The 14,082-nt window shown below is 48.7% G+C and overlaps 1 protein-coding gene across 1 annotated transcript in view; it reads left to right on the forward strand.

The window, feature by feature from the left end:
- LOC140387644 (uncharacterized) overlaps window positions 1-9,170 on the forward strand; it is a 152,824-nt gene extending 143,654 nt beyond the window's left edge. The window contains exons 8-10 of the mRNA XM_072470841.1: window positions 1,177-1,229; window positions 1,915-2,031; window positions 9,009-9,170. Of these exons, the coding sequence (XP_072326942.1) occupies window positions 1,177-1,229; window positions 1,915-2,031; window positions 9,009-9,170 (332 nt within the window). The remainder of the gene's footprint in view (window positions 1-1,176; window positions 1,230-1,914; window positions 2,032-9,008) is intronic.
- Window positions 9,171-14,082: the final 4,912 nt, after the last annotated feature.

Consider the following 14,082-nt stretch of genomic DNA (forward strand, 5'->3'; position numbering starts at 1 on the left):
GGAGGAAAATGTAACTGGTTTGATTAGTAAGTTTGCGAACGACACAAAGGTTGGTGGAATTGCGGATAGCGATGAGGACTGTCAGAGGATACAGCAGGATTTAGATTGTTTGGAGACTTGGACGGAGAGATGGCAGATGGAATTTAATCTAGACAAATATGAGATAATGCATTTTGGAAGGTCTAACGCAGCTGGGAAGTATACAGTAAATGGCAGAACCCTGAAGAGTATTGAAAGTCAGAGAGATCTCAGAGTACAGGTCCACAGGTCACTGAAAGGGGCAACACAGGTGGAGAAGGTAGTCAAGAAGGCATACGGCATGCTTGCCTTCATCAGCTGGGGCATTGAGTTTAAAAAATTGCAAGATATGTTGCAGAACCGTAATTAGGCCACACTTGGAATATCGTGTTCCATTCTGGTTGCCACACTATCAGGAGGAAGTGGAGGCTTTAATAATAATAATAATAATAATAATCGCTTATTGTCACAAGTAGGCTTCAATTAAGTTACTGTGAAAAGTTCCCAGTAACCACATTCCGGTGCCTGTTCGGGGAGGCCGGTACGGGAATTGAACCCGCGCTGCTGCCTTGTTCTGCATTACAAGCCAGCTATTATACCCAGTATGCTAGACCAGAGAGGGTGCCGAAGAAATTTACCAGGATGTTGCCTGGTACAGAGGGCATTAGCTATGAGGAGAAGTTGGATAAACTCGGTTTGTTCTCACTGGAACGACGGAGGTTGAGGGGCGACCTGATAGAGGTCTACAAAATTATGAGGGACATAGACATAGACATAGACATAGACAGATAGTCGGAGGCTTTTCCCCAGGGTAGAGGGGTCAATTACTAAGGGGCATAGGTTGAAGGTGAGAGGGGCAAGGTTTAGAGATGTACGAGGCAAGTTTTTTACACAGAGGGTAGTGGGTGCCTGGAACTCGCTGCCGGAGGAGGTGGTGGAAGCAGGGACGATAGTGACATTTAAGGGGCATCTTGACAAATACATGAATAGGATGGGAATAGAGGGATACGGACCAGGAAGGGGGTCTATGATTGATACAGTCATATAAATCATAGGGGGTTTCAGTTCAATGGGCAGCATGGCCGGCACGGGCTTGGAGGGCCGAAGGGCCTGTTCCTGTGCTGTAATTTTCTTAGTTCTTGTTCTTTGTTCAAACAGGATTGAGACTTGAGCGTTTTGCCCACCAGCAGAAGAAAACGGTTTCCAAAATGGTACGTCACATTGTAGCCATAAGGAATGGGTCGTTGTCCACTTCAGTTAACACTCAGTCCCAGTTTCCCTTTGCAGTTTTGCCAGACGTGACTCAGTGCTGCTCACTGTCTCCCTTTGGTGGGTTCCTAACAGCTTCGCACCCAGTGAAGTACGCCATCTCATCTGCCAATATGCCAAGCAGAACACCTCCTGGCCACCATGTTGGGTCCCTTGCAGACCCAGCTGTTGCCTGATGGGGAATGTAGGTGGTGTTGAGGATGAAGAGCAGTAATGATCTTGCTGAATGGTGGGGCAGAGATGAGGAGCTCTTCCTGGCCTGGTGAAACTACCACCCCTGCCATCCCCCCCGCCCCTGCCCTCACATTCACCCACACCCTTTTCCCCTCCACCGTTGCCCCCATGCAGACAGAGCTGGCACAGTATCTATTTGGGATTCCAAACAGGGTAGGGTAGGGAAAGGGCTCAAACACATACTACCCCCACCTCAGCCACAGCCTCCCTCCCCTCCTGTACCCTCACCGCCTCCCCTCTCAATTGCAACCGTGCCGACGGAGGGGAGGAGAATATTAGTGTATCTAGTGGGGGGGGGGGGGGGGGGTGGGGGGCAGGTTACAGTAAAGAGGATTAGTGAGCACAATATCATGATGGAAAGGTTCACCATTGTTATTCCTGTGTTTTGTTTAGCGTGGAATTGTTGAGCAACCAGTCTTCCTGGATATTTATGAGAACAAGGAGGCTCTCCACAGGCGGTTGAGAAGGAAACAGATAAAAGACAAGATCATATTTCCTTCATTCACCAAGGTACAGTGAAAACACTGAGAGAATCACAGCCCCCCCGGCAGAGGCCATGTCTCCAGAGTAAGTGTCTCTCACCGCGTCGGCCGGGAGTCACTCAGCCAAGATCATGGTAACAGTATTGCACATGACCAAACAAATTAGTAGGCCGGTCGACCCCCGAACCTGCTCCGTGAGCACCCACTCACTCAACTAGATTGGCTATTGGTTAAACTTTGACCTTACCTCATGTGGCCTCACTGTATCAATCATAGACAAAGCAATCGCTGATCAATTCCTTGTATCACTCCGTGCTGGGGCTGGTTTAGCACACTGGGCTAAATCGCTGGCTTTTAAAGCAGACCAAGGCAGGCCAGCAGCACGGTTCAATTCCCGTACCAGCCTCCCCGAACAAGCGCCGGAATGTGGCGACTAGGAGCTTTTCACAGTAACTTCGTTGAAGTCTACTTGTGACAATAAGCGATTTTCATTTCTTCACCTACACCTGCTTCCTCACTCCAACACTACCTGTATCCATCCCTGGAAAATCTCTCTCCCAATTCCCTTCCCTACAGTACTTTCAAAAACTGTCGATCATTTAACCCTCCATTCTCCACGACATTTCTGCAGCTCACAGTCTACTCGCCCTCACCTTTACCATCTTCAATGTCCTAGACTCCATCCAAACTATTCCTATCCTGTGATAGGGCCCCACTTTCTTTCACCCCGCCACAATATCTAAACAACTCTTATTAAAATCATAAATTACATCCTCTGTAACCAAAATAGCCTCCTCCAACACCTCTTGTTAAGAAATTGCGACAGTTAAGTAAATTGTATTTATACTTGCCGGTTTTAGGAATAAAGTACAGCTTTAAGTTGAATTGGTATTTCTGCAGTTGTGTGTTGAGACTTGGGTTTTAGTTTTACTTTAAAAGATGCCTGCATTTTACTGAAGGTTTATGACGTTTAAATAATAATAATAATCTTTTATTGTCACAAATATGAAGTTACTGTGCAAAGCCCCGAGTCGCCACATTCCGGAGCCTGTTCGGGGACACAGAGCGAGAATTCAGAATTCTCTGCCGGTACGGCAATTGAACCCACACTGCTGGACTTGTTCTGCATCACAAACTCTGCTGCTGCATCACAACCAGAGGCCCAGGGAGACAGCAAAAGCAGTTTTAAATCAGTTGGAAGCAGTGTGCAGAACAGGAAGGACAATGCAAAGGGGTAGAAAGCAAGTCCGAGATGACATAAAAAGGATCCAAAGGCCAGGGAGGGACAGGGAAATGGCCCAAAATGACAGTCAAGGCAAGGAACAAGGAGAGGGATTAAACAGATTCGATTCAGCAAAGTTAAGAGGGAGGAGGAGAAGGTCCATATTAAACGACGGGGCTGCAGGGTTGCAGACGTGTAATAACATGGGCTTGCGAAAAGCCAGAAGATCCAAGGTGATCGAAATGCTGGTGATTCCTTACTCCGGGCCTGTGAAGCAGTGGTGTTCTTTTAGCATGGCTGAATGACTGAGAGATTGCGTGAAAGGTGAATCTTGAATGGATGTGGTGCTCCAGCGCAGAGGAATTTCAGAAGGAGATTTTGAAACCCTGGAGGTGGATGCTTGGTAAAGACATCCGAGAGAAAGTGTCATTTGGGAGAAGATTCCAAGATGTGTTTTCAAGAGTGGAGATAGGAAACCCCCATGTGGAAGACAGAATTTAGATGAGGCCAGTTGACTCACAATATGTCAAATATTGAGAGATTATTGAAGTTGTCTTTGGGTGGCACCTGTTTCAGAGTGTGGTGTGTCTGACTACTGTTAGGACATTGTTGTAAAACCTTTTGTCTGTCCTGTGCTCCCTTTTTATCCCCGACCTGCTGCCTGCTTTGATCTACATTCTTCTGGTTAGCTGCTACAACATTTCTGCACCCTTTGGGATTTCTGTTTAAATTACAGTCTTTGGACACTGAAACCCTCTGTCCTGATGGACCAGGCCAGGACGTCCCCTTTCGGTTCTGTGGCAGAACCTGTGATGTCGATTTGGTAGACCCGGCATGCAGCCAATCGGTGAATGTAGAGTTCTCGGCATTCTCCAACTGTTGCCTGTGATAGGTGGAGCCAGTCAGAAACTTCCAGAAAGAAGGCGGGTCTTTTGAAGCATTCCAGACTTTGCTTCAACTCTGAGAAGGAAGCTCGGCTAGAAGGTAGTGGCGAATCTCCCTGTCTCTCTGTCTCTCTCTCTCCCTTTGCTAAACAATTTTAAGAGGCATTCTAGCTAAATCTGTGGACGCTTTCTTGTTTAAATGGACACCGACAACCATTAGAACTGGGAAACAGATCTTTTGAATGTAGAAGTGCCAGCCATTTTCCGCAGGTTGGTAACCCTCTTCGAGTTTTGTCTGAAGGGCTGGGAAGAACTCAAGATTGAAGTTTAAGGTGGGAACATTCATGATAAAACAGCCAGAGTTTTGTACAGGAATCAGTTTAGTAATGGAGAGGGATAGGTACGTGCAACAGGGCAAGGTTTACAATTGGGGGAAGGGTAAATACGATGTTGTCAGACAAGAATTGAAGTGCATAAGTTGGGAACATAGGCTGGCAGGGAAGGACACAAGTGAAATGTGGAACTTGTTCAAGGAACAGGTGCTACGTGTCCTTGATATGTATGTCCCTGTCAGGCAGGGAAGAGATGGTCGAGTGAGGGAACCATGGTTGACAAGAGAGGTTGAATGTCTTGTTAAAAGGAAAAAGGTGACTTATGTAAGGCTGAGGAAACAAGGTTCAGACAGGGCATTGGAGGGATACAAGATAGCCAGGAGGGAACTGAAGAAAGGGATTAGGAGAGCTAAGAGAGGGCATGAACAATCTTTGGCGGGTAGGATCAAGGAAAACCCCAAGGCCTTTTACACATATGTGAGAAATATGAGAATGACTAGAGCGAGGGTAGGTCCGATCAAGGACAGTAGCGGGAGATTGTGTATTGAGTCTGAAGAGATAGGAGAGGTCTTGAATGAGTATTTTTCTTCTGTATTTACAAATGAGAGGGGCGATATTGTTGGAGAGGACAGTGTGAAACAGATTGGTAAGCTCGAGGAAATACTTGTCAGGAAGGAAGATGTGTTGGGCATTTTGAAAAACTTGAGGATAGACAAGTCCCCCGGGCCTGACGGGATATATCCAAGGATTCTATGGGAAGCAAGAGATGAAATTGCAGAGCCGTTGGCAATGATCTTTTCGTCCTCACTGTCAACAGGGGTGGTACCAGGGGATTGGAGAGTGGCGAATGTCGTGCCCCTGTTCAAAAAAGGAACTAGGGATAACCCTGGGAATTACAGGCCAGTTAGTCTTACTTCGGTGGTAGGCAAAGTAATGGAAAGGGTACTGAAGGATAGGATTTCTGAGCATCTGGAAAGACACTGCTTGATTAGGGATAGTCAGCACGGATTTGTGAGGGGTAGGTCTTGCCTTACAAATCTTATTGAATTCTTTGAGGAGGTGACCAAGCATGTGGATGAAGGTAAAGCAGTGGATGTAGTGTACATGGATTTTAGTAAGGCATTTGATAAAGTTCCCCATGGTAGGCTTATGCAGAAAGTAAGGAGGCATGGGATAGTGGGAAATTTGGCCAGTTGGATAACGAACTGGCTAACCGATAGAAGTCAGAGAGTGGTGGTGCATGGCAAATATTCAGCCTGGATCCCAGTTACCAGTGGCGTACCGCAGGGATCAGTTCTGGGTCCTCTGCTGTTTGTGATTTTCATTAATGACTTGGATGAGGGAGTTGAAGGGTGGGTCAGTAAATTTGCAGACGATACGAAGATTGGTGGAGTTGTGGATAGTAAGGAGGGCTGTTGTCGGCTGCAAAGAGACATAGATAGGATGTAGAGCTGGGCTGAGAAGTGGCAGATGGAGTTTAACCCTGAAAAGTGTGAGGTTGTCCATTTTGGAAGGACAAATATGAATGCGGAATATAGGGTTAACGGTAGAGTTCTTGGCAATGTGGAGGAGCAGAGAGATCTTGGGGTCTATGTTCATACATCTTTGAAAGTTGCCACTCAAGTGGATAGAGCTGTGAAGAAGGCCTATGGTGTGCTCGCGTTCATTAACAGAGGGATTGAATTTAAGAGCCGTGAGGTGATGATGCAGCTGTACAAAACTTTGGTAAGGCCACATTTGGAGTACTGTGTACAGTTCTGGTCGCCTCATTTTAGGAAGGATGTGGAAGCTCTGGAAAAGGTGCAAAGAAGATTTACCAGGATGTTGCCTGGAATGGAGAGTAGTTCTTACGAGGAAAGGTTGAGGGTGCTAGGCCTTTTCTCATTAGAGCGGAGAAGGATGAGGGGCGACTTGATAGAGGTTTATAAGATGATCAGGGGAATAGATAGAGTAGACAGTCAGAAACTTTTTCCCCGGGTGGAACACACCATTACAAGGGGACATAAATTTAAGGTGAAAGGTGGAAGATATAGGAGGGATATCAGAGGTAGGTTCTTTACCCAGAGAGTAGTGGGGGCATGGAATGCACTGCCTGTGGAAGTAGTTGAGTCGGAAACATTAGGGACCTTCAAGCAGCTATTGGATAGGTACATGGATTACGGTAAAATGATATAGTGTAGATTTATTTGTTCTTAAGGGCAGCACGGTAGCATTGTGGATAGCGCAATTGCTTCACAGCTCCATGGTCCCAGGTTCGATTCCGGCTTGGGTCATTGTCTGTGCGGAGTCTGCACGTCCTCCCCGTGTCTGCGTGGGTTTCCTCCGGGTGCTCCGGTTTCCTCCCACAGTCCAAAGATGTGCAGGTTAGGTGAATTGGCCAATGATAAATTGCCCTTAATGTCCAAATTGCCCTTGGTGTTGGGTGGAGGTGTTGGGTTTGGGTGTGGTGCTCTTTCCGAGGGCCGGTGCGGACTCGAGGGGCCGAGTGGCCTCCTTCTGCACTGTAAATTCAATGATAATCTATGATTAATCTAGGACAAAGGTTCGGCACAACATCGTGGGCCGAAGGGCCTGTTCTGTGCTGTATTTTCTATGTTCTATGTTCTATGTTCAGGAAAGTGAAAGTCTGTTAATTCCAGGGCCAAAGCTGTAGTAATTTCACAGGGAGACAAAAGCACCATCTGGTGGTCGAAGAGCAGAAATACACTGACCTGGACATCCAGTGTATAGCGCCATCTGGTGGCCAGTGATTGGAATTGCCCCGATCTGAACATCCTGTACCTCGCTCCATCTGGTGGCACAAAGAGAAAACTGTGCCAACCTGACTTTCTTGAGCAAATCCATTCCCAGAGGCCGCAACTACAGCAGTGAAGACTCACCTAAAACCTTTCCCTTTAATCCCTGCTTTTCTATCCTCTCCAACCCTTACCTTGTGTCTGTCTGGGTGGAAGGGGGGAATGGAGTTTTGGGATTAGGTATATTGGTAGACCATTGTTCTGTTATTTCTTTTTATATTCATACTTTCCTCCTATTATTAATACACAGTTTGTTAATGTTTTACTTATAAATCTGGTGTCTGTAACTCATTGGAACAGTCAAGAGTTCAAGTTTTTCGGAAAGCACAAATTTTTGATTAATTCACTTGTGTCGGGACTCTGGGGTGTGAGGGGCTGGAACTGACTGTGCACTCGCTCAAAGTGTTGTAACTACAGTTTGTCCACTAGTTTACATGGACTGAGTATTTACTGAGAAAATTAGCATGTAAGATAGACTTTGTAATTGTGTTATCCTTTCACATTTGTACATATATGTAAATGTATAGTTGTGGTGAAGGAATAGTGTAAAATAGTTCTTCTTTTCCTGTTCAATAAATGTTTTATTCTTTTGTTAAAAATTCATCAGCTGACACAGTCGCTGCCCTCAATTCCAAGTTAAAAAATAAATGTTAGGATCGATCAAGCGAGGATCGCCCCTGGGATCTGACTTGTCCAATAGTAACAATAGCTGGAATTGTAACCCCCTCTCCATTATTCTCATCAATATAATCGTGAACATAGAATTGCCGTCAATGACTCTTCCTGCTCCTGCACCGTGATCTCTGGTGACCCCCCAAGATCTACCCTGGCATCTCCTATTCCTTATCCACCTGCTATCTATCAGTGATGCCATCAAACAATGTTTGTTTCCACATGTACATTGATGGCCCCCCCGTTCCATTTCACTGCCACCATCTCAAAATGATCAGACTGCTTATCTGAGCATTTGTTTTCCGTCCCAACCCAAACCGTTCCCTAGCTACCAACGCGATCCCTCTCCCTGGCAATGGCCTGATGCTCAATCAGGCTGTTTGCAATCTTGGCCCCACCTTTGCAGCACAGATGGACTTTCCAACGCACATCCAAACCAACACTAATTTCCACCTCCATAACATCACCCCACCCCCTCCATCTCACCTTCTCTGCATCTGAAACCCTCATCCATGCTTTTCCCAGCTCCAGACTCGACTATTCCAACGCTCCCTGGGCAGCCTCCTAACCTTCGCCCACTGTAAACTTCAGTTCATTAAACACTGCTGCCTCAGTCCTTCCACAAGTTACTCAGCCACGAAGCCAGTACTTGCTGAACGACACTGGTCCCCGGCCCAGCTCAGCAACACCCAAACTTAAAAATCCTCATCCTTAATTTCAGGTCTCTCCCCAGCCTCATTCCCTCCCTCCTAACTTCCTCCAGCCCTACAATCCTCTGAGATCGTTGCAATCCCCTCATTCTAACCTTTCAAAAATCCACAGTTTTAATCGCTCATCCCATTTGTGGCCAGGCCCCAGCTGCCTGGGGGCTGGAAATGGGAGATTCCCTCCCAGCCCTCGCCGACTCTCTCCCTCTCTCTGCTCCTTTTAAAATGCACCTTAAAACCCTCATCAGGTTTGTGATCAGGTTTCCGAATATGTCCTTGTGTCCGCCCGCAGGCTCTCGGTTTCTTTTCTCTGCATGATAGGTGCTGTATATAAATACATCGGTTTGTTCAGTGCCGTGGACTGACTTAACTTATGCCCTTCTCACCCCTTAGAAATCTAGGACCACACCGTCCGTGTCAGGTGAGCACAGCTTTAATGAACAGCATTATCCTCTGGTTAGAAACGCGGAACTGGGTGTAACAACGAGGACGGTGGACACATGTCCTTTTCAAGGTGAACTGTGCTCGAGAACGTGCGGGCAAAGCTCAAAATAGTTTCACTCCCACCGCAAAGTTGTCAATTGTTATTCAGAGAGACAATGAGTGCAGAAAATGGAGCTGGGTGAAGTCCCACTGATGGGACACTGCATTGGGACGGAGCATCTACTCTGAAGAAGCGTCTTACAGACTCGAAGCGTTAACTCAGATTCTCTCTCCACAGTTGCTGCCAGATCTGCTGAGTTTATCCAGAATTTCCTGTTTTTATTTTATATTAGTGGAGAGGAAGCTCTACTCTACATCAAACACCGTGCTGCACCTGTCCTGGGAGTGTTTGATGGGGACAGTGTAGAGGGAGCTTTACTCTGTATCTGTAGCGCACAAAGATTCCATGAGACGAATATAGTGAAGTCGATGAGGCTTTATTAAGCGTGTCTGTTCCCCAGCAGCTCGATAGTAAACTGGCCTGCGGGGGAAGACACCGGCTTCTTATACTTCGCCTTCAGGGCGGAGCTTGAGGTCAACGGCCAACCAGGACCCGGGATCTGTCAGCCAATGACATTAGGGCTTCCAGTCCCACATGACACCCAATACATACTACCACATTATCTAACCCCATGCTGCACCTGTCCTGGGAGTGTTTGATGGGGACAGTGTCGAGGGAGCTTTACTCTGTATCTAACCCCGTGCTGTACCTGTCCTGGGAGTGTTTGATGGGGACAGTGTAGAGGGAGCCTGACTCTGTATCTTACCCGTGCTGTACCTGTCCAGGAAGTGTTTGATGGGGACAGTGTAGAGGGAGCTTTACTCTGTATCTAACCCCATGCTGTACGTGTCCTGGGAGTGTTTGATGGGGACAGTGTAGAGGGAGCCTGACTCTGTATCTAACCCCGTGCTGTACCTGTCCTGGGAGAGTTTGATGGGGACAGTGTAGAGGGAGCCTGACTCTGTATCTAACCCCGTGCTGTACCTGTCCTGGGAGTGTTTGATGGGGACAGTGTAGAGGGAGCCTGACTCTATATCTAACCCGGTGCTGTACCTGTCCTGGGAGTGTTTGATGGGGACAGTGCCGAGGGAGCTTTACTCTGTATCTAACCCCGTGCTGTACCTGTCCGGGGAGTGTTTGATGGGGACAGTGTAGAGGGAGATTTACTCTGTATCAAACCCCGTGCTGTACCTGTCCTGGGAGTGTTTGATGGGGACAGTGTAGAGGGACCTTTACTCTGTATCTAACCCTGTGCTGTGCCTGTCCTGGGAGTGTTTGATGGGGACAGTGTAGAGGGAGCTTTACTCTGTATCTAACCCCGTGCTGTGCCTGTCCTGGGAGTGTTTGATGGGAACAGTGTAGAGGGAGCTTTACTCTGTATCTAAATCTGTGCTGTGCCTGTCCTGGGAGTGTTTGATGCGGACAGTGGAGAGGGAGCTTTACTCTGTATCTAACCCGTGCTGTACCTGTCGTGGGAGTGTTTGATGGGGCCAGTGCCGAGGGAGCTTTACTCTGTATCTAACCCCGTGCTGTACCTGTCCGGGGAGTGTTTGATGGGGACAGTGTAGAGGGAGCTTTACTCTGTATCTAACCCCGTGCTGTGCCTGTCCTGGGAGTGTTTGATGGGGACAGTGTGGAGGGAGCTTTACTCTGTATCTAACCCGTGCTGTACCTGTCCTGGGAGTGTTTGATGGGGCATTGAAGAGGGAGCCTGACTCTGTATCTAACCCCGTGCTGTACCTGTCCTGGGAGTGTTTGATGGGGACAGTGTAGAGGGAGCCTGACTCTGTATTTAACCCCGTGCTGTACCTATCCTGGGAGTGTTTGATGTTGACAGTGTAGAGGGAGCCTGACTCTGTATCTAACCCCGTGCTGTACCTGTCCGGCGAGTGTTTGATGGGGACAGTGAAGAGGGAGATTTACTCTGTATCAAACCCCGTGCTGTACCTGTCCTGGGAGTGTTTGATGGGGACAGTGTAGAGGGAGCTTTACTCTGTATCTGAACCTGTGCTGTGCCTGTCCTGGGAGTGTTTGATGGGGACAGTGTAGAGGGAGCTTTACTCTGTATTTAACCCCGTGCTGTGCCTGTCCTGGGAGTGTTTGATGGGGACAGTGTAGAGGGAGCTTTACTCTGTATCTAACTCTGTGCTGTGCCTGTCCTGAGAGTGTTTGATGGGGACCGTGGAGAGGGAGCTTTACTCTGTATCTAACCCGTGCTGTACCTGTCGTGGGAGTGTTTGATGGGGCCAGTGCCGAGGGAGCTTTACTCTGTATCTAACCCCGTGCTGTACCTGTCCGGGGAGTGTTTGATGTGGACAGTGTAGAGGGAGCTTTACTCTGTATCGAACCCCGTGCGGTACCTGTCCTGGGAGTGTTTGATGGGGACAGTGTAGAGGGAGCTTTACTCTGTATCTAACCCTGTGCTGTGCCTGACCTGGGAGTGTTTGATGGGGACAGTGTAGAGGGAGCTTTACTCTGTATCTAACCCCGTGCTGTGCCTGTCCTGGGACTGTTTGATGGGGACAGTGGAGAGGGAGCTTTACTCTGTATCTAACCCCGTGCTGTACCTGTCCTGGGAGTGTTTGATGGGGACAGTGTAGAGGGAGCTTTACTCTGTATCTAACCCGTGCTGTACCTGTCCTGGGAGTGTTTGATGGGGACAGTGGAGAGGGAGCTTTACTCTGTATCTAACCCCGTGCTGTACCTGTCCTGGGAGTGTTTGATGCGGACAGTGGAGAGGGAGCTTTACTCTGTATCTAACCCGTGCTGTACCTGTCGTGGGAGTGTTTGATGGGGCCAGTGCCGAGGGAGCTTTACTCTGTATCTAACCCCGTGCTGTACCTGTCCGGGGAGTGTTTGATGGGGACAGTGTAGAGGGAGCTTTACTCTGTATCTAACCCCGTGCTGTGCCTGTCCTGGGAGTGTTTGATGGGGACAGTGTAGAGGGAGCTTTACTCTGTATCTAACTCCGTGCTGTGCCTGTCCTGGGAGTGTTTGATGGGGACAATGTAGAGGGAGCTTTACTCTGTATCTAACCCGTGCTGTACCTGTCCTACAGTGTTTGATGGGGCATTGAAGAGGGAGCCTGACTCTGTATCTAACCCCGTGCTGTACCTGTCCTGGGAGTGTTTGATGGGGACAGTGTAGAGGGAGCCTGACTCTGTATTTAACCCCGTGCTGTACCTGTCCTGGGAGTGTTTGATGTTGACAGTGTAGAGGGAGCCTGACTTTGTATCTAACCCCGTGCTGTACCTGTCCGGCGAGTGTTTGATGGGGACAGTGTAGAGGGAGATTTACTCTGTATCAAACCCCGTGCTGTACCTGTCCTGGGAGTGTTTGATGGGGACAGTGTAGAGGGAGCTTTACTCTGTATCTAACCCTGTGCTGTGCCTATCCTGGGAGTGTTTGATGGGGACAGTGTAGAGGGAGCCTTACTCTGTATCTAACCCCGTGCTGTGCCTGTCCTGGGAGTGTTTGATGGGGACAGTGTAGAGGGAGCTTTACTCTGTATCTAACTCTGTGCTGTGCCTGTCCTGAGAGTGTTTGATGGGGACCCTGGAGAGGGAGCTTTACTCTGTATCTAACCCGTGCTGTACCTGTCGTGGGAGTGTTTGATGGGGCCAGTGCCGAGGGAGCTTTACTCTGTATCTAACCCCGTGCTGTACCTGTCCGGGGAGGGTTTGATGGGGACAGTGTAGAGGGAGTTTTACTCTGTATCGAACGCCGTGCGGTACCTGTCCTGGGAGTGTTTGATGGGGACAGTGTAGAGGGAGCTTTACTCTGTATCTAACCCTGTGCTGTGCCTGTCCTGGGAGTGTTTGATGGGGACAGTGTAGAGGGAGCTTTACTCTGTATCTAACCCCGTGCTGTGCCTGTCCTGGGACTGTTTGATGGGGACAGTGGAGAGGGAGCTTTACTCTGTATCTAACCCCGTGCTGTACCTGTCCTGGGAGTGTTTGATGGGGACAGTGTAGAGGGAGCTTTACTCTGTATCTAACCCGTGCTGTACCTGTCCTGGGAGTGTTTGATGGGGCATTGAAGAGGGAACCTGACTCTGTATCTAACCCCGTGCTGTACCTGTCCTGGGAGTGTTTGATGGGGACAGTGTAGAGGGAGCCTGACTCTGTATCTAACCCCGTGCTGTACCTGTCCTGGGAGTGTATGATGTTGACAGTGTAGAGGGAGCCTAACTCTATATCGAACCCCATGCTGTACCTGTCCTGGGAGTGTTTGATGGGGACAGTGTATAGGGAGCTTTACTCTGTATCTAACTCCGTGCTGTACCTGTCCTGGGAGTGTTTGATGGGGACAGTGTAGAGGGAGCTTTACTCTGTATCTAACCCCGTGCTGTACCTGTCCTGGGAGTGTTTGATGGGGACAGTGTCGAGGGAGCTTTACTCTGCATCTTACCCCGTGCTGTGCCTGTCCTGGGAGTGTTTGATCGGGACAGTGAAGAGGGAGCTTTACTCTGTATCTAACCCCGTGCTGTGCCTGTCCTGGGATTGTTTGATGAGGACAGTGTCGAGGGAGCTTTACTCTGTATCTAACCCCGTGCTGTACCTGTCCTGGGAGTGTTTGATGGGGACTGTGTAGAGGGAGCTTTACTCTGTATCTAACCCCGTGCTGCACCTGTCCTGGGAGTGTTTGATGGGGACAGTGTCGAGGGAGCTTTACTCTCTATCTAATCCCGAGCTGTACCTGTCCTGGGAGTGTTTGATGGGGACAGTGTCGAGGGAGCTTTACTCTGTATCTAACCCCGTGCTGTACCTGTCCTGGGAGTGTTTAATGGGGACAGTGTCGAGGGAGCTTTACTCTGTATCTAACCCCCTGCTGTACCTGTCCTGGGAGTGTTTGATGGGTCAGTGTAGAGGGAGCTTTACTCTGTATGTAACCTAGTGCTGTGCCTGTCCTGGGAGTGTTTGATGGGGACAGTGTCGAGGGAGCTTTACCCTGTATCTAACCCCGTGCTGTACCTGTCCTGTA

The sequence above is a fragment of the Scyliorhinus torazame genome, chromosome 13 (genome assembly GCF_047496885.1).
Source record: "Scyliorhinus torazame isolate Kashiwa2021f chromosome 13, sScyTor2.1, whole genome shotgun sequence".
Classification (NCBI taxonomy): domain Eukaryota; kingdom Metazoa; phylum Chordata; class Chondrichthyes; order Carcharhiniformes; family Scyliorhinidae; genus Scyliorhinus; species Scyliorhinus torazame.